General features: G+C 38.3%; 1 protein-coding gene across 1 annotated transcript in view; it reads right to left on the bottom strand.

Annotated features, from left to right (window-relative positions):
- LOC128863719 (semaphorin-1A) overlaps positions 1-24,259 on the bottom strand; it is a 272,319-nt gene that overhangs the window by 194,963 nt on the left and 53,097 nt on the right. Inside the window, 1 exon segment of the mRNA XM_054103025.1 lies at positions 9,382-9,490. Within this exon segment, the coding sequence (XP_053959000.1) occupies positions 9,382-9,490 (109 nt within the window).

Raw genomic sequence — 24,259 nt, 5'->3', positions numbered from 1 at the left:
AAATTCAATAAAAAAATAATAGCCTATGAGCACATAGGCTATTGTTATACTAAGGGGACGAATTAGTGCAGTAGAAAGATGGATTGCTGAATTTAACACTAGATTTACCAGAGCAGTCATTTTGACTGGTTGCGCGATTTCAATTCCAAATTCCTACTAATATACATATAGGGTGGGCCATGTAAAATTTGATTTTTGAATCGGCTTTAAAAAAAAAATTAATATTTTTTCAAACTTTTTTTTTATTTGGAAGATTGAACATTGTCATTTATAAGCGAAAAATAATATCGTTCAAATGACTACCAGGACTGGGCTTACAGTAGGCCATTCGATCATCCCAATTTTTAAGCACATTTTCGATTGTTTGGACTACAATTTCATGAATGGCAACTTCGATTTCGTGTTTTAAAGCATCAATCGTCTCTGGATGGTTCGCATAGACCAACGGACTAAAAACCGCACCAAACAGTGACTCGTTGTGGATGCATTTGGTTCTCTACAGTAACGTGTGGATTTTCTGAGCCCCAAATCCGACAATTTTGCTTATTGACGTAGCCACCGATGTGAAAATGAGCTTCATCAGAAAAGAAGAAGAAGGCTCACCACTTTGGAAATAGGTTTTCAATATTTCCCAATTTTGTTCAAGCGTATAGCGTCCCATTTCGTAAATGTCAAACCTTTAAGTAAATTATGAACACATTTGACATGCCATTTGTGTTACCATTCTCAAAGAAATAGGTGGTTCAAAAAGCAAACGCTATATGGCGCACCCTGTATAACAGAAGAGAAACTTTCAAGGTAGACAAAAAAAGAGGGAGAGACCCGAGTGAGAATGAGAGAGAGAGAGAGAGAGAGAGAGAGAGAGAGACAAAGAGAGAGAAATAATATATATCTAAATAAATTCCCAACATTTGCAGAGAATACAAATAGACAAAATTTACAAAAAACGGAGACGGGTCGACCGGTGTAGGTAAACGCCGGACACAAACCGTGGCAACAACGCGCACTACTCAGAGCGTTTAACACCCGCACAAACGCCGCGATTCCAGGACCGCAGCAATGGCACAAATTACCGCAGGGCAATACCGATAAATCCGACGCCGAAATGGATAGAACTGTATAGTACGTACAAGCACTAGCCAGGAAATGGAAATAAGCGCCAAAAAGTTGGCACCAAAAATATATTTCCTACAAGCTTGCACCAACAAACAAGCGCCAAAAAGTAGGCAGTGTTATTTTTCACTAGCAATTAAACTAAAACTAAAGGAAAAATATCCTAAAGTGTATCTAAGATATATATAAGGAATAGCTCTCTCTCTCCTTTCCCTCTACGCTACATATTTTTTCTCTCTCGCGGAACGAAAATGCCCAAAACGTTGCATGGCCTTGAAATTTTACTTTCCATTCTCGCTCGTCCATCAACTCCTAAGAAGTTTCACTTCAAAAACAAATAAAACACGGAATGCTATGGCAAGGAAGCGCTCTAATGAAAAGAAGGAGCAAACCTTTCACTGCGAATAACCACCAAATTTGGTAGATGCCCTCAACTTTCACAATTTGCCATAGCAAGAAGAAAAATAGACAGGAAAAAAATAATTTTCTTTGTTGTCAGATTATTAATTAATTAATTTTTATTTAGAGTACTTGGAACCCTAGCGATACTTTGGAACATCTACTTTGTCCCTGCCCTGCTCTTTGTAGGACTGGACATATGTGCAAAATGCACTGACAGCAGCAGTTCATTTTCTACAGACTTTCATAAAACACCTTTAAGTATCTTACAGTGTAAGCATTAGGAGCTACATAGCGGTACAATATTTCTTATGCGATTAGATGGGCCTAGTTTGTTTTAGATACAGGACACTCGACGAGTGCTTTAGTGCTTTAAAAAATGTATCAAAATAACTTGTAGAAATGGTATACTTTCAACGGGAAGTGTAAAAAATTACCTCCATTGTGCCTTAATTGGCATCTGCTGAGCCTCTTGGGAAGCACTACAACCAATGAATTGGAATTTTTCCAAAACGTAGATTTAAAGGCGACTTAATGTACCCGGGCTTCACCCGATTTTAGCCCCATTGAAAATTGCTAGACGTCCACTTAGTGAGAACCAATCTATTCCAAGAACATTTTTTTAGATGCACTGGTATTTGATGGCCATACTAAAGGGTGTTTTTTAAGAGCTATAGGAAAGTTTTTCAAAAAACTCACGTAAAATTCAGTAAAATTCATGAAATTTTAATTTAAATCGATAGTACAGTCCATATAATTTAATGTTTGAAGATTATTTCATGCAAATGTTGACCGCGACTGCGCTTCAAATCCATCCGCCTAGTCCAATTTTGGCATACTTTTTCCAATGTTTCGGCTGGTTTCTCACATATAAATGCTTTAATGTTGTAATGTTAATTGAAGCAGGCTTTAGGCAAAAAAAAGTTGAATATCATTTCACGGTAGCGCTCACCATTCACAGTTACGTTACGATTCGCAGCATCTTTGAAGAAGTACGGTCCAATGATACATCCAGCCCATGTGCGGTTTATGACCTTTCCTGGATACATTGGTAGCTCTTGCAATTCTTCTGGCTGATCTTCACACAAAAATCGACAATTCTGCTTATTTACGTACCCATTGATTCAAAAATGAGCTTCGTGGCTGAACACCATTTTTCGATAAACAAGTGGATCTTCGGCCAACTTTTCAAGAGCCCATTCACCAAAAATTCTGCGTTGCGGTAGGCTTCAATTCTTGCACCAAAGGCTTCACACCTAAAGCCTTTCGCAAAATTTTCCACGTTGTTGAGTAACAGAGGCCCAATTGGTGCGAAAGGCGACGAATCGATGATTGATGGTCATCATTAACACTGGCCGATACAGCTGCGATATTTTATTCAGTTCTCACTCTTCGTAAGCGCATTGGTGGTTTGATGTCCAATAATGTAAATTTGGTTATAAATTTAGTCACAATAGCTCGAATAGCCGCTTCAGTGGATCGATTAAATTGACCATAAAATGGAAGAAGCTCGCGATAAACTTTCTTAACAGAACACGCATTTTTATAATAAAATTCAATGATTTGCAAGCGTTGTTCGTTTGTAAGACGATTCATGGTTAAATTATGGACCAAACTGAAGATGTTTGACAGTGAAACAAAACACGAAACGTGCGACAGCTGTTTAAACCAACTGTTTAAAAAGATAATAGCTAAAAAATCACTCGTTACTTTAGCTGCAGGGTAGACTGGTAGTGAAAAAGCTTCGAATCAGTTAGTAGGTAGACTGCAGACTGTAGTAGTAGGCTGCAGGTGTATCTTAAGTCACTGATCTATGCTTCGAAGTCCCACATTAGCTGTTCTCAAAGAAAGCAAAGCAATGAAAACTGTGTGAATATACGAGTATAAAGGGTTTGCTGAAAGGGGAATACTCTTATTATGATAAAATAATAAAAAAATTTGTGTTAATGAAGTGAAAATATGAAATTTTGAAGTATCTTCTCCATGTTTTCATACATATTTTTTATACAATTTATAAAATATGGCGCAAAATATCTCGACCGCAGCACCACCTATCTGATATCCTGCGAGTTTCTTTTGATTGGCCTGCAGACAAACGTATCTTTAAAAATTTTAATTTTAACTCAAGAAAAATGCTGCTCATGCCAATAGAAATTACGGCAGTAATAGATAAATGCGGACAGACGTACAAGAACTTATACAAGATTAATTAATTTCAATTTAAAATTAATCACCCTATAAGAAAACTTATAATTTTTGCAAATGGCGTCAATCAACATTTGGAACTTGCAAATTAGACAGGCGCAGTGTACAAACAGACAGACAAGCAATGAAGCGCGTAAAGGTCAAAAAGCAGATTTATTTAGAAAAAAAGTTAGTCAAAAACAAAATTTCATAATTAATTTTGCGCCACCTACGTTTCTTTGTGCATTGCCGGTACCCTTCATAAGAATTTAGTTCGCGCTAATTCTTGAATATGAACTCTAAAATATGAAAAATGTATATGAAAATTTGATAAAAAATAGTATTTAATGCTTAAATTATTGCAATTTATGTATATCGAAGCAGCTGCAATCAGAGGAGTCAGCGCTCGCTTCCCTCCACATTTCGTATTATTGCAAAATATTTCAGCTGCTCGTGTTTACAATGCAATAAAAACGAGAAACATTCCACCTGAATTAATTAAATTCGCATATGAAAAATTTTCCATTATATTTTATTAAAAAAAAAAAACAACAAATATTAACAAATTTAGCATGGCGTTGCAGCCCAGCCAGGTAAAAACTACTGCAGTTTATAAACAGCTCTCGCAACCGCACGTAATAAGAAACTTTGACTTTATTTAAATTTTAATGCACAGCGCGGATAAGAAAATTTTACATATCGCAGTTTAATGCTTTAATGCAGTTGTTTTAAATTACCGCGAAATCGTAAAATGCAAAGAATTTCTTTGAAAGGTAAAACTACAGTGCGAGCGCCAGTGCGGGAACAGAGCAAGGGGAGTAAGAGAAAAGGCCAAAGGAAAAGGGCTTTTTGGGTGGCAAAGCAGGAAAAAAGAGAAGATAACACAAAGTGTAATAAAATAAGAGAAAAACCGTTAGCGCAACAGAAAACAAGGAAAGGGAGGAAAGGCTGATAGCAGGCAACGGGGGAAAAGGTAAAATAGGGAATAACGAGTTTAACAAGTTTAACAAACAATGCCTACTTGGCATTTCAAAGTAATCGCACTCGCCTAGTTTCAACTTAACACCTAAAAATATGCAGCGCAAATTGCCAACGACTAAATTCAAGTGCTTTTACATACATAAATTTGGTCGCCAACCTAGATTGTGTCATGCACACACACACACACACACACATGTGCCTAACCAAGGAAGCACAACGTCGGACAGTGGTAGAACTTAAGCGAAATATATTAAAAAAAAAAATTAAAACCGAAAAAACCGAATTAATGAAAAAATGATTTAAACAAAAATTTGCAAAAAATTAAAAAACAATCCTCAAAACTAAAATAAATGTTTGTCAAAAAAAAAACAACAACAAAATAAAACAAAAAACCCATTTTACCAATAAAAATAAAACATTTATAAAGCTCTATACTAAAATTTGAAAAACCATTGAAATGAAAAAAAAATAATAATTATGAAAATGTCAAAAAGAAGTGAAGATATTTAATTACATTAAAAAATAAATAAAAATATTATCAAAAAATAAACCAAAATAATTGTCTGAAAGTTAAAAAGACTCTGTACCAAAATTTTCAACAGTGCAATAAAAAATAAAAATTTGAAAATATTAAAAAGAAAAACATAAAAGAAAAATCCTGAAAGTGTTAAAATAGCTCTGTACCAAAATTTTCAACAGTGCAATAAAAATTTTAAAAAATTAAAAAGCAAAAAACAAGTGAAAGAAAATAAAGACCTGAAAGTGTTAACAAAAACTTTATACCAAAATTTTCAACAGTGCAATAAAAAAATATGGAAATATAAAAAACATAAAATAATAAAAATCCTAAAAGTGTTAAAAAAAACTCTGTACCAAAATTTTCAACAGTGCAATAAAAAATAAAAATATGGAAATATTAAAAAAAAAAAAATAAAAATAAAATCCTGAAAGTTTTAAAAAAGCTCTGTACCAAAATTTTCAACAGTGCAATATAAAATAAAAATAGTAAAAACCAAAAAAATAAAATAAAATCCTGAAAGTGTTAAAAAGAAGCGAAGATATTTGACTTTAAAAAGCCCTATACCCAAATTTTCAACAGTGAATAAAAAAAAATGGGAAATCGAAATTTCTGCTACACGACCTGTCAAAAAGAGTTGACAGTCCTACATTTTACGGTTTATTTTTGTTCAGCGCAAAAATCAGCTAAACAAGTTAACCAAGAAAGGAGCTTTTACATTTTTTTTTTCAGCTGGAATCGAAAATTCACTTCAAGATTATTGACTATGGAATTTTAGCTTTAGTTAGTGAAGAAGTTGACGAGCTTGCTAAGGGAGGCTCCCGCTTCCCTGGGACGAGTACGTCGAACATATATCGCTCACTCCCCGTTTTGAAGACGAAACTAGACGAGAAACTAACTCTGGAAACATAGTCTATATGGGAAGCCTTGACCTCACACAGGATTGCCAAAATAATGCCACGAACTTGCAACACGAAAACAACCAACTTGGCGAGTATTTATCAATCCCAAGGAAGGAATATAAAATATTGGTTGGAGTATTGGCGGGCCGTTGTCTCACTCCATAGTACGCAGCTAAAATGGGGTTGGTCCAGAACGACTCGTGAAACTTATGCGAAGAAGAACGAGGTACGTCTCCTCTGCCACTGAAGCAGAACTCGTTACAATTGCCTGGGATCGGCATACTTCTCATCTCTGAAGGGTATTGCTGACAAAATTTTAAACTGTTTATTAAAATTCGCCAAGACAGGTGTCACGAACTATGTTTAAGGTAGTAGTCTGGTAACTTATTCTGAAAATTTCGAATTTCGGTTTTTTACATATTTTGAAAGTGCGATATATTGGTAATATAATGTACAAATTTTAGACCGAAATTCGAAATATTGACGAAATTATAGCACATACATGAGAGCGACTCGTACTTGCGCGGCTCAATTGCTAAAACTTTAAACGCGTTTTTCTCAAAACAACCTTTTTCCGGATTGCCCGTCGTGAAAACAAATTTTCTATCTAATGGATTGAGCTGAAATTTAGAAATGTTTTTAGTAAATTTAATTTATTTCGTCCCTAACTTTCCATTTTTTAGTCCGATTTCCACTTTAAAAAAGGGCAATTTTCTTGCGAAGTCCGCCATTTTGTTATTTTTTGTCAAAATCATTTGATCTTACTACCCGCCAGAACGACAAGCACACTGATTAATAAGCAATTTGATTTTTCTGTTTCAAATGACCACAAGTGACGAAATCACGCCGGCCAGCCACTGTACCTCTTTTTTTTTTGCCGCTTGCTGCAGTGTACAAAAATAGTATCAAAACATTAAAAAACAAAAAAAAAAATTTTTTGTACACCTTCTGATACCTTTAATAACATATCAGAAAATCAAACCGATTGAATTTTATTTTCCCTTCCAAAAAATGTCCCAAACATGGCTTCAAAAAACGTGAAAGTTACCAGTCTACTACCTTAACACAACTCCAACAACACTGGTAACACTACGAACACTCTTGTTCTCTGTGGGATCCCATCAAATCCGCCAGATATACTTAACCTAACCTTATGAAGAAATCCGCAGCAGGTGTGTCATAGTTAAAAAAGACATAATTGTTTAAAAAAAATGTTTTTTCTGTAATCTCCAAAAAATCACTAACTCTATAACTCAAATCGTTCAACATAACATTTAACTAATTTTTATTATTTTTTATTTTTAAACAATATTTTTTTAAAACAAAATTTCTCCAATAACCTACCACTGCGGGTACGAAAAAATAAGTGCCTAAAAAATTTTTGTTTTCTTATGCAATCACTAAAAATCATTTACTCCACAACTCAAATCTTTCAACATAGAATTCCACTCTTTATTTCATTATTCTTTATTTAGGAAAAAAAAAAAAATTTTTTTAAACAAAAATTTCTCCAATAACCTCCCACTGCAAGTGCGTCACAGTAAAAAAAAATAAGTGTCTAAAAAAATTCTTTTTTCTTATGCGATCTCCAAAAAATCATTTACTCATTAATCAAATCTTTTCAGCACAAAATATAATTCTTTTTCATTTTCTTTTATTATTCTTTGTTTTTAAACAAATTTTTATACAACCCAAATTTCTCCAATATCCACCCACTGTGCATCGTTCATTCACCCATTCGTTCTTCTTAGCGCCGACTACAACGACGACGACGTTTTCTAATTGCGTGACTATGCAAAATATTTCACCAACTCTAATTGCATTCCAACAAAGCCTCACACACACACACACACACACAAACACTTGTATTCGCGGACACATTTAAATAAACTTATATACGATAACGCTGGCATGCAACACAAATGAATCGGAAGTAGTGTGGCCTTTTACGCTGCGAGGATGAGGCGAAGTGAATTGAGTCGTGACAACGGCGCGATAGTGCAGATGTACGAACGGACAGACAAAAATGCCAACAAAGTTGGCATACAAATTGCCATAAAATACACTGGTAGTACAAGTCTTTCTATTATTATGACTTCCGCCCGACAAAACTTAAGGCGGCCAAGCAAATGAACGGCTGCATAGACAAATGAGAAGCATACTTCGAGGCGATTTCAAATACATTGGCTTTAAGCGCTTATCGCGCGCGCGCTTTGCTCACCAAAGGTGTGGCTTGCGTCTAATGCGTGCGCGTGTATTTTGCTTGAAGTAGTTAATTAGCACTAAAATACGCGGCGTGTCATAACTGATTAAGTGTAGACGACGACGAAGCGCCTAAAAGTATTACACAAATCGATAGAAGGCATCTTCTCAGTTGGGTAGAATAAATCATGGATAAAATAATTAGCAAAAGCAGCTGGTGGAGGTCGTAAAGTAAATCAATTATCACGTGACCTTTTGACCTAAAATTTCAAGTGAAAAATATGCACGCAATAGAATTCCGCACATTTGCTAGCCTATTTCTTAATTTAGTACGCAGTTGAGGACAGTTGCTTTTGCTGGCAGGTGGTAGCCTCCACAGCTAGTGAGACTCGGCTTGGCTGGCCGACAATGCTTGCACGCTTTTACGTACTCGTATGGCGCAATGACGGCGGAGTTCGCATGTTCAAGTGCACTTTAAAGCGCCAATAATTATGCAGCGAACGTGCAGACGCATGCATGCCACCATTGCACATTTGCACCATTGTACGATATTGCAAGTGTGTGTGTGTGTGTGTGTGTGTGTGTGTGTGTGTACGCGTATGCATATGCATGTATAGGTGCATGCTTTTAGGCGCTCACCCAAGCTGCTTGTCACTTCGATTGCGGCGCTCGTTGTTGCCATATTTTGTCATGTTTATTTTTAATTGATGAAACTTTTGCGCCGCATTAAGCGCTTAAGACGCGAAAAATGAATGCCAGTAAAATATAAGCAAAATTAATTATAACCGCTAGCACGAAATGTGCACACACGCATACACATACGTATGTAACTGTAGATCGCAAGGCGGCGCACAACAGTCACCGTTAATGACACACGTGTCGTGTACAAGTCGGCGTGTGCGCGTGCGAGGTTGAATGCATGCAGGGACTCTTAATGACGCAGATTTATTTTTATGCCCATTTTGGTTATTCTCGCTTACATAGCCTTTCATTTGCGTTTTGTTCATGTAAACAAAAATAAAGAAATAGGCTCCCGTACAAACGTAAAGACAAACAATTTTGATTCATTATTGCTTTATTTACCTCGGCTTTGCCCTTAATAATGCACATTTTGACGTCATCCTCTGTGGATTGCCACACCAAACGCTGCTGTTCCGTTAGGTCGTGTATGCTCAGATTGTAAACGATGTTTCTGAAATAGAAGAATGTTGGAAATCGTAAATATTTTCAAATATTTATATGAATACTCGTACATCTGCATGTAAAGAATAGAAAAATGTAAGTGAACGTACGTGAGGTATGTGCAAAAGGCCTAAAGCGCCTAAAAATATGCAACGTCCCATTTTTTAGATTTTGAGTTGCGCCTTTGTGACTCACCATTTATTTTAGCACTTCTTACGGGTAATAATTTAGCGGAGCATGAGAAAGATCAAATGAAAAAATACTTGGCTTCACTAAGATTTATAAATGGTGCCGATTAAAACGAAGAAGAAACAAGTGACTCGCTTTGAACTTTGTCAAAATCGCTTAGGCGATTACACCAAGCCAGAGGATGAAGTAGCGCAGGAATTTCGATGGAGCTACTCAAATATTGTATTTTACTACCTACTACCAAAGAACTGCAAAACTCATTTTGCGTGAAAACTACTCCAGGAAGTCCTTAAGACATCCCACATCTGCCATTAAAAGTGAAAAAAGGCCTCCGAGTTAATACTTAAGAGAGCAAGAAGTTGATCAACCGAATAATCATCTGACGACTCAAATTTTGATTTGCAGAAATCTCAAGTTTAAGAGCCACTTAGGCAATCTCTCCTCATAGTGCTCTATCTGCGCAACGAAATTTGAAAGAAAATCTCAATTGGTTGGGATCTGAATCTGTGGCTGAGATTGAAATTGAGACGAAGACTGATATTGGAACTTAAAAGTGGAACCGACATTGGGACTTATACTGACAGCAACTCTTAGACAAATGATTCGAAAGTGGGTCTGAGACTGAGCCGGAGTCTGAGACAGAGGTAAAGACTGCGAAGAATATAAACTGGTACTTTAGCTTTCACGTGAAGACAGAAAGTAAGAGTGAGGCTGTAATTGAGTCTGAAAATGAGACTGAACAAGAGGATCAGATTGAAATTAAGGCTGAGACTGGGAATGAGCCTTAAACCCAGACATGCATTTAGACTCAGACTGTGACTGAGATTGATACTGAGACTGAAACAAAAAGAGATACTAAGACTGTGACCGAATCTGAAAGTGGAACTGACACTGGGCCAGATACTCAGATTGAAACTAAGGCTGAAACTGAAATGGAGACTGAGAATGAGCCTTAAATTAAGATTGAAGCTGTGACAGAGGCTGATACTGAGACTGAAACTGGGACTGAGAGTGAGACTAAACTGACGTTGATACTGACACTAAGCTGAGACACATTGGGGATGAAGTAAATATTGAGACAGAGACTAAGACTGAGATTGGGACTTAAAAGTGGGACTGAGACTATGACTAAGACTGATACTGGGACTAAGACTGTGACTTGGGATTGGAAGTAATAATGAGAGTAAGATTTATCCGCAAATGTGGATGGATAAGGATAAAGCTGACATTGAGGCTGAAACAAAAACTAAACTTAGACAGACAGATTGAGACTGAATCTGAAACTGAGATTGAGGTTGAGTCTAAGACTGAGAGTGGAACTTAAAAGTGGAACCGACATTGAGACTTATGCTGACAGTAACACTTAGACAAATGTAGAGCTGATATTGAGAATGAAGCTGATACTGAAACTGATACAGAGACTTAAACTGAGACACACATATTGAGACTGAATCTAATACTGAAAATGAGAGTGAAATTGAAATTGTTATAGGCAGTGGAGTGAGACTGACTCTGAGTTTCAGAGTGAAGCTAAAAGTCAGACTAAAACTAAAGCTTGAAATAGAGATTGAAACCGAGACCGAGACCGACAGTAAAACTTACACTGTGGGTAGTACTTATATTATAGCAGATATTACGATTTAGACTGAGACGAAAACTTTACTTTTACAGAACCTGTGACTCATACCTAGATTTTGTCTCTGACTTTTAATCGAAGGTTATGGTTGCATCTAATAACATCTAATTAGAGTGGGACTAAACTGAGACATAATCAGATTAAAGCTAAGACTGAAATTGGAACTTGAAGCAAAGCTGAAATCGTAACTGATACTGACACCACTGAGATTAAAAGTGATAATGACAGTAACTCTTAGACAAATGTAGAGCTGATATTGAGATTGAAGCTGTCGCTGTGGCTGATACAGAGACCAAGCTGAGACACACAGCTTGAGACTGAATCCAAGACTGGCATTAAGATTGGGCTAAGACTGCGACTGACGCTGAAAGTGAAACTAAGATTGAGACAAGGGGTAAGAGTGAGGCTGAGATCGACACTAAAACTGATAATATGGCTTGTACTTAGACTGAAGCAGATAATGCGACTGAGACTGAGACGAAAACTTTACTCTCTTAGAACTTGTGATTCATACTTAGATTTGTCTGTGACTTTTACTGGAAGGCTATGATTGAATCGACTTCAAATCTAACAATAACATGGCCCATAAATAATTCTGACTTCCACTTTGCTTCAGAAAAGATTTTGATATGGGTTCTCTATTGACTTTGGCTTTTACTTTTGCATTTACTAGAATTGGCTATGGCTTCTAAGGGGTGGTTAAATTTCAAGGGCAGATGTTGAATGTGAACCACATCTAAACGTCAAGGACACCGTTGGACTTCTTTCTTTGGGATTATTTGAAAGAAAAGGTGTACGTCGATAAGCCAGCAACAATTCAAGAGCTAAAGGATGAGATAATTCGGCACATTAACGGCATAGAACCTCAATTATGCCTCAGCGTCATCGAAAATTTGGACCATCGGATGGCAGTGTGCCGCCGAGGCCGCGGCGGTTATTTGGCCAATATTTTCTTGCACACGTAATTGAGCCATACCAGTATTATCATAATAAAGAGAAATGACAATAATTTCTTAAAAAAATTGTATTTTATTCAAAATCAACACCGGCCCTTCAAACTTAGCCGCCCTTTAGATAAGGAACTATTTGCATTTGGTGATCTTTGGAGGTGTGCCGCCGAGGCTGCGGCGCTCATTTGGCCGATGTTTTGTTCCATACGTAATTGAGCCATACCAATATTATCATAATAAAGAGAAATGATAATAATTTCTTAAAAAAATTGTATTTTATTCAAAATCAACACCGGCCCTTCAAACTTAACCACCATTTATATTGAATTTGACTTTGACTTTAAGTCACAATTTAACTTCGAACCTTGTAATAACATTATTTTGTATGATTCCGACTTTAATTTTCTCTTTGACTGGGGTTTTCTATGATTTCTACATCCATCTTTTTTTAGATTTTCTGTCTGATTGTGACTTTGACCTCATATCAGAATTCGATTTCGAACCTCACTATAATATTGTTGTAAATATTTTGACTTTCGTTTTGCTTGCGAAAAGGTTTTGATATGGATTCTACGTTGACTTGGAATTTAACTTTGGTTTTCTTTTTTGTTTTTTGATTGGATTTGGCTATGACTTTTACATTGACTTTGACATAGACTTTGAATGTTATTCTGACTTTGACTTTAAACCATAATCCAACTTTGAACTTGATAAAACATTATTATAAATAATTATAACTTTCATGTTCTTTTCGACAAGATTTTTCTATGATTTCTACATCGATCAAGCCTTTGACTGTGACTCTCACTTTAATCTTTGATTTGATAGTTTTGACTTCGAAGTTTACTTCCGGAGTAAAATTAAGTTCATCTCCTCTTTGGCTTTATCTTTCTCAGTAACTTTTAACTCAACTGCACTACGAGGGGTGCCTTTTATGTTTCGGGATTTGGCAACCCTGGTGTTGCAATCTGGCAACTGACAGCTGTATCGCAAAGTTTGACATTTTTTGGCTTTTACGTACTCAGAACGTTTTGAAATACCAGAGCTATTTGTGTTGTTTACAGTAACTTAAAAGATTCATCTCGGTCCAAAAATTATATTAAATCGTGAACATTTTCGTGCGATTATTTTTTACAACTTTCGACATGGATTAACTCAGCAACATTACATGGATGAACTTAATTAATTTTTTGGCAATGAAGCTCCATCAAGGACCAGTGTTTATCGAGGGTATTGCAAGATCGTCATGTGACCTATCGTGAGATTGAGACAATCTTAGGCATTAGTGGGACCAGCATACATTCAATATTGCATAAACATTTGACTGTCAAAAAAATTTGTTCGCGTTGGATCCCACACAATTTGTCAATCGCTCAAAAAAAGGCTCGTGTCGATTGATCGAAGGAAATGCTCAAAATATTCGATCGCAGGGCTTCAAAACACGTCTATGACATCGTGACAGGTGATGAATCATGGATTTACGCGCATGAGCCCGAAATTAAACAGCAGTCGACTGTATGGGTGTTTCAAAATGAGCCAAATTCAACAAAAGTTGTTTGCGCACGAAGCACTTCCAAGCAAATGGTCGCCTGTTTTTTCGGAAAAACTGGACATCTCGCAGCCGTACCACTAGAACAACGCAGAACAGTAAATTCTGAGTGGTACACAACCAATTGTTTGCCAGTTGTCTTCCAAGAAATTAGGAAAACCAATCGCCAAAGACGGATCACTCTTCACCAGGACAATGCGAGCTCTCACACATCGGCTCAAACAACTGCATTTTCGAGCACCCAAAACATCGAATTAATGGGTCATCCGCCGTATAGTCCTGACTTGGCACCGAATGACTTCTTTTTATTCCCGTACGTAAAAAACAAACTGAGAGGCAACGTTTTTCGACACCTGAAGAAGCGGTTGCGGCATTCAGAATGCATGTTTTGGAGGTATCTCATTCAGAGTGGCAAAAGTGCTTCGACAATTGGTTCAAACGCATGCAAAAGTCTATAGATCTTCATGGAGAATATTTTGAAAAACAATAAAGTGATTTTCGATGATTAAAATTTGTTTTTGTTCTCTAATCTTGACATATAAAAGGCACCCCTCGTATGCTTCAGTTTTTTGTTTGTCTATGAAACTGCAGGTCTGCCGCTTATTTAGCTCGAGGAAAAGTTCTTGCTGTGTATGGAAATGGGCCACACCTCGAATATCAAGTTTTCGTATTGAAAGTGACTGGATGCCAATCAGATATAACAAATACAGAGTTGCCAATATTCGACGGACCCATCTTGCAACCCTGTATCTTTTGACAGAGACATCAGATCGCTTAATGACATACCGCGTTGGAAGCGTCAGTCCAAGCAAATTTCTACCATGGGACAGTACACGCCACGCGAGTGCTCCCAAATTGTTGAAATTTACATTCAACAAAAGAAGGCAATTGTGAAAACTCAACGTGCGTATAAAAAATTAAATTATTTGAAAAGTGCGTCTTCTAAGAACCCTGTTAAACAAGCGTTTGTACGAAAGGTTTTCGACTGGTGATGCTCTTTCTAATCCAAAGAGGTCAAATCAAAACCGAGAGTCATCGAAATCTATCGGGCCCGTCGAATATGGGTAACCCTGTCATAAATGGTTTATAGCTCATATATTTTTTTCAAGAACTAAAGTCCTTTCATCAATCCAATCTTACATTCTCTCCACCCATGGCTCAGTTGTACTTATTTAGAAGTTATTTGTGAATAATTTGATGCGAAAATAACTTTTCTGAAGTATGCAAATCGAGTATATGGCACCATTAAAACTTTCGAAAATGTCATATTCATCTTAATAATTTATTGGCAAAAAACGAAAACAAAATATCACCACCACCACCACCACCACTTCCGCATGCGAAGTAAATGAAAAAACAACAACTGCGAGTACTCACTCAATTGACACAGCAGTCGATCGATCGACTCAATCTTACGCAAAGCCTCGAAAAAAGGAAATGATGAAAGCAAAATCCGCTATGTCGAAAAACCAATGAACTGAGCTTATCAAAATTTCCGTCATCAATGCCGTGCCACCCCGCGACTGCAACCTTTCCAGCAGCAATGTTGCATGCGCGCACACGAAAATATGCCAAAATATGGAGCCAAAACGAAAACTTATTTCAATAACGCAAAAGGATTTGCACATACTATTAAATGTACGTATGTGAAGTGCGTATGTATGTGTGCACACATACGCGTGCAAGTAAACTCACACAGCGTGCGGCGCATGACGAGCAAATAAGCGAATGTATGCGAATTCGAATGCGAATGCGAATGGGAATTGTTGGCGCTTGCATGCGAAAAATATGCAACGGATAAGTTTATACAATCACAATACCAACAACAGCAACAGCAATAACAACAACAAATTGGAGTAGCAACAAAAAGCGAAAAAGGGTGTGGCAGCATGGCAGGTGGTTGGTTCACTGGCTCGCTGGCTGGTTAGTTGGTTTGGCTTGGCTTGGCTTGGCGTGGTTTGTCGTGGTTTGGTTTGCTGCTGAGAGCAGTTGCAATCGTTTTGATGAATGTATTACCGTGTGTTTGTTTATGCAGCCACGACAGCTGCCTGATGCCGGATGCCACAGCTCAACAAATTTTGGCAGCGCATAGATCAACTTCCGGTATTTGTTCTGACACATGTATGTTTGCGTATGCCTGCGTGTGGGTGTGTGTGGTATGCATCTGAAAGAGTGCCTCGTCGATATCGTCGATTTCTTTGCACACAAATTTATGCAAAAGTATGCGTTTGCGGAAAGTTTTCAGAACAACTGCGACGTATATAAATAATTTCGGTATATAACTCCATACGGCACTTACTTACAATGTAGTTTAGTTTACACTTATCGCTTATGTAGACTCGCGTGTGTGTGTGTGTGTGTGGGTGTAAACATAAGCATTTACTCAATGAATTATTTATGCCTATAGTTGCTTATGAAAAGCGATTTCCTGCTACCCACTTTTCCTATGTGAGTTCCAAGAAGAAAGAAAAAGTTGTAATGGCATATTTTCGATGCACAAAAATCCGTAAAAATCGAGGAAGAACTTTTTGGAAGCCTTTGTAAGGATTTTGGAAACTTTAAAAGCTGATTGAGTGAATACACCATTTGTCCAATAGTTACACTTTCTCATAGTACCTTTTAGCAGAAAAGTTACCATATAATCCTGATAGTAGTCCACTGCTTTTACAGAATAAAGGGGATGGAATTATAATATAGAAATTTTGATTTTTGATTTTTATGTATATGAAATAAAAGGTGTTAGAGGTACATTTCTGATAGAAAAAAAAAAAATATTGCCAATGTTCAGTAGTACACACTCACGCTTATTATTTCTGTCAAACATTTTTTACCACTTAACTGCCCGTGTTACGGGTTAATTTGACTTGTTTTTTAACAAAACTTCAAAAAATACCCTTAAACTGGACTTCTGAGTACCAAAACGCACTACGAATATATTATATGTATCAAAAAGTTTCAGTGGGGGCTACCGAGGACAGCCGACAGTATAAGCGTCTACTCGTAATCGGCCTATTTTGAAAACCTAAAACCTAAAGTCAGTGCTTATTTGAAAATTTCTGATCTTTTCCTTGTATTTTATTTGAGAGGCGTAAACGCTACACATAAAGGGTCTTCCAAAAGTGACACGTAGATGTCAGTAGTGAATAACTCCTAGTCAATACCTTTTCTTTATGTCCCCTTAGACAGATGTACAAATTTTCATGATAGAAAAACGCCTTAAAAATTATTGAGACTTATAATGAAAATGATCGATTTTTCAGAATAACATATCGCAAAATACGTTCAAAAGCTGGTGAAATAAATTCAAGGAACTAGTTCCCTCGAGGATACAAAAAGGACTGACAGACCATAAACTGGACGTTCTGTTGCGAATATTGCTGCTGTAGCGCGAACACCCTTCGACATCCATATCTCGACGTTCTCAACAACTAAGCATTCATGAATTGACTGGTTGGCGGATTCCACCTGTAGACGGGCTCATGATGGGCATTTAAATTTTGTAATGTTTTTATATACAATTGTTAAGAGCCGTATATTGTCTAAAAATAATCTTTATCTTTGCATTAATCTCAATCTTAATCTCAGTCTCAATCTCAATCTCAACCTCAACCTCAATCTCAATATCAATCTTCATCTCCATTTCAATCTCAATCGCAGTCTCAATCTCAATCTCAATCTCAATCTCAATCTCAATCTCAATCTCAATCTCAATCTCAATCTCAATCTCAATCTCAATCTCAATCTCAATCTCAATCTCAATCTCAATCTCAATCTCAACCTCAACCTCAACCTCAACCTCAGCCTCAACCTCAACCTCAATCTCAAACTCAATCTCCATCTCAATCTCAATCTCAATCTCAACCTCAATCTTAATTTCAATTCCAATCTCAAGCTCAACCTCAACCTCAACCTCAACCTCAACCTCAACCTCAACCTCAACCTCAACCTCAACCTCAACCTCAACCTCAACCTCAACCTCAACCTCAACCTCAATCTCAATCTCAACCTCAATCTTAATCTCCATCTCAATCTCAATCTCAACCTCAATCTCAATCTCAATCTCAACCTCAACCTCAACCTCAACCTCAACCTCAACCTCAACCTCAACCTCAACCTCAATCTCAATCTTAATCTCCATCTCAATCTCAATCTCAACCTCAATCTTAATTTCAATCCCAATCTCAAACTCAACCTCAACCTCAACCTCAACCTCAACCCCAATCTCAACCTCAATCTTAATTTCCAACTCAATCTCAACCTCAATCTCAATCTCAATCTTAATTTCAATCCCAATCTCAAACTCAACCTCAACCTCAACCTCAACCCCAATCTCAACCTCAATCTTAATCTCCATCTCAGTCTCACTCTCTATCTTTATGTCCATCTCCAACGCCATCTCCATCTCCATCTCCATCTCCATCTCCATCTCCATCTCCATCTCCATCTCCATCTCAGTCTCAGTCTCAATCTCAATGTCAATCTCAATCTCAACCTCAACCTGAACCTCAACCTCAATCTCCATCTCCATCTCCATCTCAATCTTAATCTCCATCTCAATCTCTATCTCTATTTCTATCTCCATGTCCATCGCCATCGCCATCTCCATCTCCATCTCCATCTCAATCTCAATCTCAATCTCAATCTCAATCTCAATCTCAATCTCAATCTCAATCTCAATCTCAATCTCAATCTCAATCTCAATCTCAATCTCAATCTCAATCTCAATCTGAATCTCAATCCCAATTTCAATCTTTCTAAATCTCAATCTCAATCTGAAATTCTAAGTCAATTCAAATGCCAATCTTAAGCTCAATCTCAATCTCTGTCTCTGTCTCTGTCCCTAACTTTATCTTTGTCTTTAAATCTTAACATAAATCTAAATCTTAAGCCGTTACTTAATAGGTGTATTTAATTCCATGGCAATATTAAAGCATACATTTCGGAGGCACTGACATTAGTGTAATTTTTTTCTCTTTATACTAAACCAATATGAAATTATCAATTTTATTTGTTCAGTACCTATATGCCTTCCAAATCTAGTTTCGCTGTTAAAGTGATCTAGAGAAACTATGAGCCTAAAGAATGGTTTTTCTTGATAATGCTTCGAAGGCGCATTCCTGATTTAAGCCTTCAAAGGCGCACTGCCTTTAATAACAGCGTGCCTTGATTTTCCTTTACGCGAACAACAACAGCTATTAGAGAGATATTAACACTACCATCAAAATAAGGCTACGCAAAATGACAATGACACGTTTGATAAGAGCCCAAATGGTGCGTTTCCTTTGACAGCTAAATGCGGACAACGCTGCGTATGAGTGTCGCACAGTTATGTATGCACGCCGTGTTGTTGTTGGCTGGCTATTACAATTGCCTGTGCAATTGTGCGTATAGTCAAAGTTGTTATGCCAGCACCCCGCGTAGTCGAGTGCCACACGTACATGTAGATGTAGTAGTGATATTTGTTGTTATTATAGTTGTAGATTTTGTTGTTGGCAATTATGATGCGTTTGAATTACCACAACAATAATAGCGATATCAGCTGCAAAAGCAATGACTTGAACGCACATAAGCACATACGTGAGAGATAACACGCAGCGCGCACACGACAGACACAAGCCAGCGACCGCGCAATCAATGCCTGCATACAAGTCGCACTACACAAAAAAGCCTCGTTTTCAATTACTATGCAACGCAGGCAACTCTACTTGTCGCTGGCTACAGACACAAAGCGCATATCATCAATGTCAGCATTTTGCCCCATCGCCCCGTTTGACGGTTCAATTTGTGCGTTCGTTCGCACGTTCAGCGCTTAGCTGGTCGATGGGGCGTCGCGCGTTCGTAACTACCCTCGCACACTGCTGGCAGTTAGGTGAGATGTGTGGCTAATGTTGTAGCGATCGCTCTTCTTCTGATGCCACAATTGACGCTTGAGTTGAGTGCAAAAATGGGAAAAATCCAAATTACAAATACAGCACAGCATAGTCGATAGTAGCCAGCGGCAAATGGCGTAAAGCGCACTCGTTTAACACTTACGGGTTCTTGTTGTTGCTGTTGCAACTATTATTGTTTGCAGCGCTAGCGCAGCTAGTATTTATGCATGGCGGTGATTGTTGCATAAACGCCAGGTTGACACAAGCGTCAATGGGTAAGCATAGAGGTGCGCGACGAGCGGGGCTAGTGAAGGGACTAAAAATCGGATGGCGCGCAATAATTATGCATATGAGCGCAAATACGGCACGCATACACCTGCGTCGTACATCGCCTTTGCCACATAGCATAGCTGCGCTCCACTTAGTCGCGGCGCCACTGCTGTTGTGAGAAAGAAAAATTACGCACAAAGCGGCAGCTCACTCCGAATGTTGAGTGTTGAATCCGCGCGCACATTTGCGGAAGCGGGCGTGCAGGGTTAGCGCGTTATTAATTCGCATTGGGCGCGTAAACCGCAACCGTACACTCATAAATATTTACCATTGCATGGCTTGTACCGTGTGCTTGCCCTTATTTTGGCGCGGACATCGTCGTTGCCTCAGCATGCGCGCGCGCGCGCTCCTGTTCGCCTTTCGAGTGTGCAGACTTTTTCTTTTGCACTTTTGTGCTGATTTTTTATTTTTATTTTTTATTTTTCTGCTATTTGGCTCGTTATTGCGGCTTTACATGTTCTCGTGCGCCACACCACCAGTGCGCTTTGCTCCGCACACTCCCTCTCCGGCACTATTCTTTTACTCATTTGACGCTGAACAACAGTAGACTTGGCAACTGTGGCAAGTGTGTACTCATATGCAAAGTTTGTTCTTGTATGTGTATGTGTGTGTGTGCGCGCGCGGTTGACTGCATTGCAGTAATGTGTATGGCGCGTCTACTCAGGCGAGACTGCCATGCCGCTGTGGCTTTCCTTTGTTATCGCAACAGACCATGCCACAATGTGCACAACACCGAACCCCCGCCTCCCCGCAATACAATGCACGCCACAACATGCTGCACTAAGCCGCAGCTGGCGCTGATTTTTCTCTCCATTTTCTTCTTTGCAATTGAATAAAATTTAAATTTTGTGCGAATCTGGTAAGCCAAATATATATGAAAAATTAAGCGTCAAAAGTACACAAGAAGTAAAGTTTGAAAAAGTATTTTAAATGCAGGTAAAACAACTCTATGGAGTCAAGGATTGAACCAAATTATTTCCGTGTGAATTCAAATGACAGAAAGTCGAAAAAAATTTAGCGAATTGGAAGCCAGGGGTGCTATTTAGATATGCCTGGACGCGTACCTGCATAAATTATCCAAACTGTAATGATCTTTAGGAATATCCCGTCTTTATATTGAAAATTTGAACAAAGAATATAACCTGGTGGTAATTTTCTCCCTATAACGAATGATTAGTAAAATATTTTTTTTATCTGGGAGAAAACACCCAGTACAGTCAGCCAAAAAATTGTCAAACATCAACGCGATTTTTGAGTTACTTGAAACTTGCGCTTTGATGCGTCAAATGTATAGAGTTTTTTCTTGAAATTTTATTCAAAAATTTGAAATTTCGACGGAAATGAGTTGAATTTTTTTCTTCTAATTTTCACTAAGCGTCATAAATTCAGTTGTTGGGCTCTTGAAAAACTCGCCAAAGATCTGCATTTTGGGACACAAATTTCGTTCAGCGATGAGGCCCATTTTTGACTTAATGGCTACGGGAATAAGCAAAATTGTCGTATTTGAGCTGGAGAGCAATCCGAAGAAATTCAAGACCAGCCATTACATCCATTGAAAACAATTGTTTGGTGCAGCCTATGGGCTGGAGGATTCGTCGGCCCGTATTTCTGCAAAGACGAGGCTGGCGCTAATATAACAGTGACTGGCTAACGCCATTGCGCCATGATAAATCATTCATGCCAGTCTAAATTTTCTGAAATGATGGCGAAGACCACAGTATCCCTTATTAGTATCCTGAGAGAGCTCGTAAGATTTCGCATTTCAAACGACATTCATATAAAAAACTCGTCGACATAACTTCATCCAAATTGACGAGAAAATCCAGAGGCTGCAACCTGAGAATACTGACATAGATGTGCGCTAAGATTGGAATCTAAGAATAAATACATGTCTATCGAGAACTATTGTATCGACTTTGCGAGAAGAACTAACCAAACTTTACTGCCCATATTTGAGCATAATGGGAGCCCATTCTACATATCCGATAGCTGCAATGGAGGAAGCACTCGAGCTGACGCCATTACAAATGTGTATTTAAAGACAAGTCAGCCAAGCGGATCTTATTAAAAGAGCTTTGAAAAAAACCACGAATTAGCTACGACTGATGGACCTGGATGGAATTAAGGAGCTCGACCTGAAGAGCAAGGCAAATTGGTACAGCTATGTCCCTGAGAAGCATATCCAGGAGTAGGCCTTCCATTGGTACGCAAATAGCTCGAAGACGCCATCTCGAAAAGATTACTCTCCATTTGTATAGAGCTGGGTCGAGGACACCGAAAGGCAAAGTTTCGAGGATCTTCGGTCTTAGGGCAAATATTTTTTTGCCGGTAATCAGCTTTTAGATCATCGTTGGCATATATAATAATTTTGTGCACATTTGTTATATGGCGAAAATGCGCAACATCTTCTGTGAAAAAAATTATCAAAAATCAGCGAGTACCTTGAGCCACTTCTAACTTGCACTTAACGGTACTAAATCTTGTACTAAACTTGCAACTTGCATTTCTACGCTATTTGTTGTAGTATGAACTATGTTTTTATGAAAAAAAATTAATTAACAAAAGCAGAGTAGTCGTTAATTACTCCAATAGTGGCTCAACGCATATAACATTTTCTCATTTCCATATCTAATTTTAGGCGCTTTAGCGTTGTAAGTGCCGCATGACAAGCGTGAATTCTATGCGAATTGCAATTCTAGCCACAAAAACCACATTTTATATATAGCTGCATAGCTGCCAACCTTCGCTTCGAATACGCACATCCTGATTTTGCCGCACCAGCGCCCTCTTGCCAGCGCCCGTCGACGTTATTGATAGACAAGTCGCACGCGATTATTTGCCTTGTCTTTGCTATATTACAAATGAGTAATGTTGTTGTTTTTTTCGTATTTTTTGCTGGAATTTTCAATCGCTTTTGATTTCATGTTCACATTTTTTCATCTTCTTCTGCGTTTTCTACTTTGTTTTCTACTTTTAATGCAGCCAACAAGCGGCTGGCAATTTGCCATTGTGCAATTGCTTTTCACCCGCAGGCGTCTCCAAATATCCACAGCACCCTAACGGCATAGCGAACTTTGGTGCCGGTAACATTTCAATGTCACACGTCAATTCAATCCAACCTCGTTGCCAACAAATCGTAAAGTGAGCTAAGTGCGAGTGAGTGGATGGATGGATGGATGCCTTGTGGCAAGTATGGGACAAATGGGACAGGAGCGATGCGAAGAGCAGGGAAACAGGAATCGAACGGGCAATTGAAGCAAACATATAGGAGACATTCTTTATGTACCGACTTCTTCTTTCCCCTCATCCACACTTCATCAACTCGCATATGGCTGCCTGCCTGCCTCCAACCGGCTGCCTGCGGCGTCCAACAACAATACATACTCATACAAGGCGGCAGTTTAAAGCAGTTGAACGAGGTAAACGAAACGGCAGGCGGGCGAAAGAACGAATGGATGGATGAAAGAGCGAATGGACGGACGGATGAAGGCATTAGCCAGTTGCAGCTGTGTATGCTAAATGCGACTGCAGGAACAGCGCCACCAGCTTTACTCCAATTTGTTTTTGTTTGTCGGCTTTCTTTGTTTGTTGGTTTATATGTATGTAGTTGCATACCGCATCTGGATATGTGTTGATGTACTTGTTTGTATGCGTGCTGCCTTTGTGGCACGTTAGCGTGTAACGGTAAATGGCTTTTCTGAATAGCAGCAAATCATGGTAAAAAATGCAAAGAATCCTTTTCCCAATTCGCATTTTGCATTCAGTTTTCGTTTTTCGGCCGCTTCGCTGAACTAACCAAACATCTCCCCCTTCTGCGTATCTCCTACTACCGATCACCACCCAAATCACCATTGCCAATCTAGCAAAATTTAAATCGGGACTGGAGCTTGTGTATGAAACGGGACTGTATATTTGAGATCGGTGGTGTGATGTGGGTAATTTTTGTTGTTGCAATGATGCTGAGGATTTGCTTTTTATCTGTCATTTCACTGCTGCCATTCACAATTTTCCATTTTCATTCAACGCAAGCAGCATTGCAATCCATCGCTGTTCTCACCAGCCGACCAGCCAGCCAGCCTATCATATGAGCATGACGCTTTGGCAATGCACTAAGCGTGACCAAGTACGGGGAAAAAACCCGTTTCGGTTTGTGAGTTGCAGGACAGTGAAACGAAATTGAAATTCGCTTGCTCGCATTAAGTAATTTTGATGCACTGAAGTTCATTTGAGACTAGCACTGTTTGCAATGATTTTT

The sequence above is a fragment of the Anastrepha ludens genome, chromosome 5 (genome assembly GCF_028408465.1).
Source record: "Anastrepha ludens isolate Willacy chromosome 5, idAnaLude1.1, whole genome shotgun sequence".
NCBI lineage: Eukaryota > Metazoa > Arthropoda > Insecta > Diptera > Tephritidae > Anastrepha > Anastrepha ludens.
The sequence above is the reverse complement of the archived record's forward strand: the minus strand, read 5'-3'. Positions and strand labels throughout refer to the sequence as shown.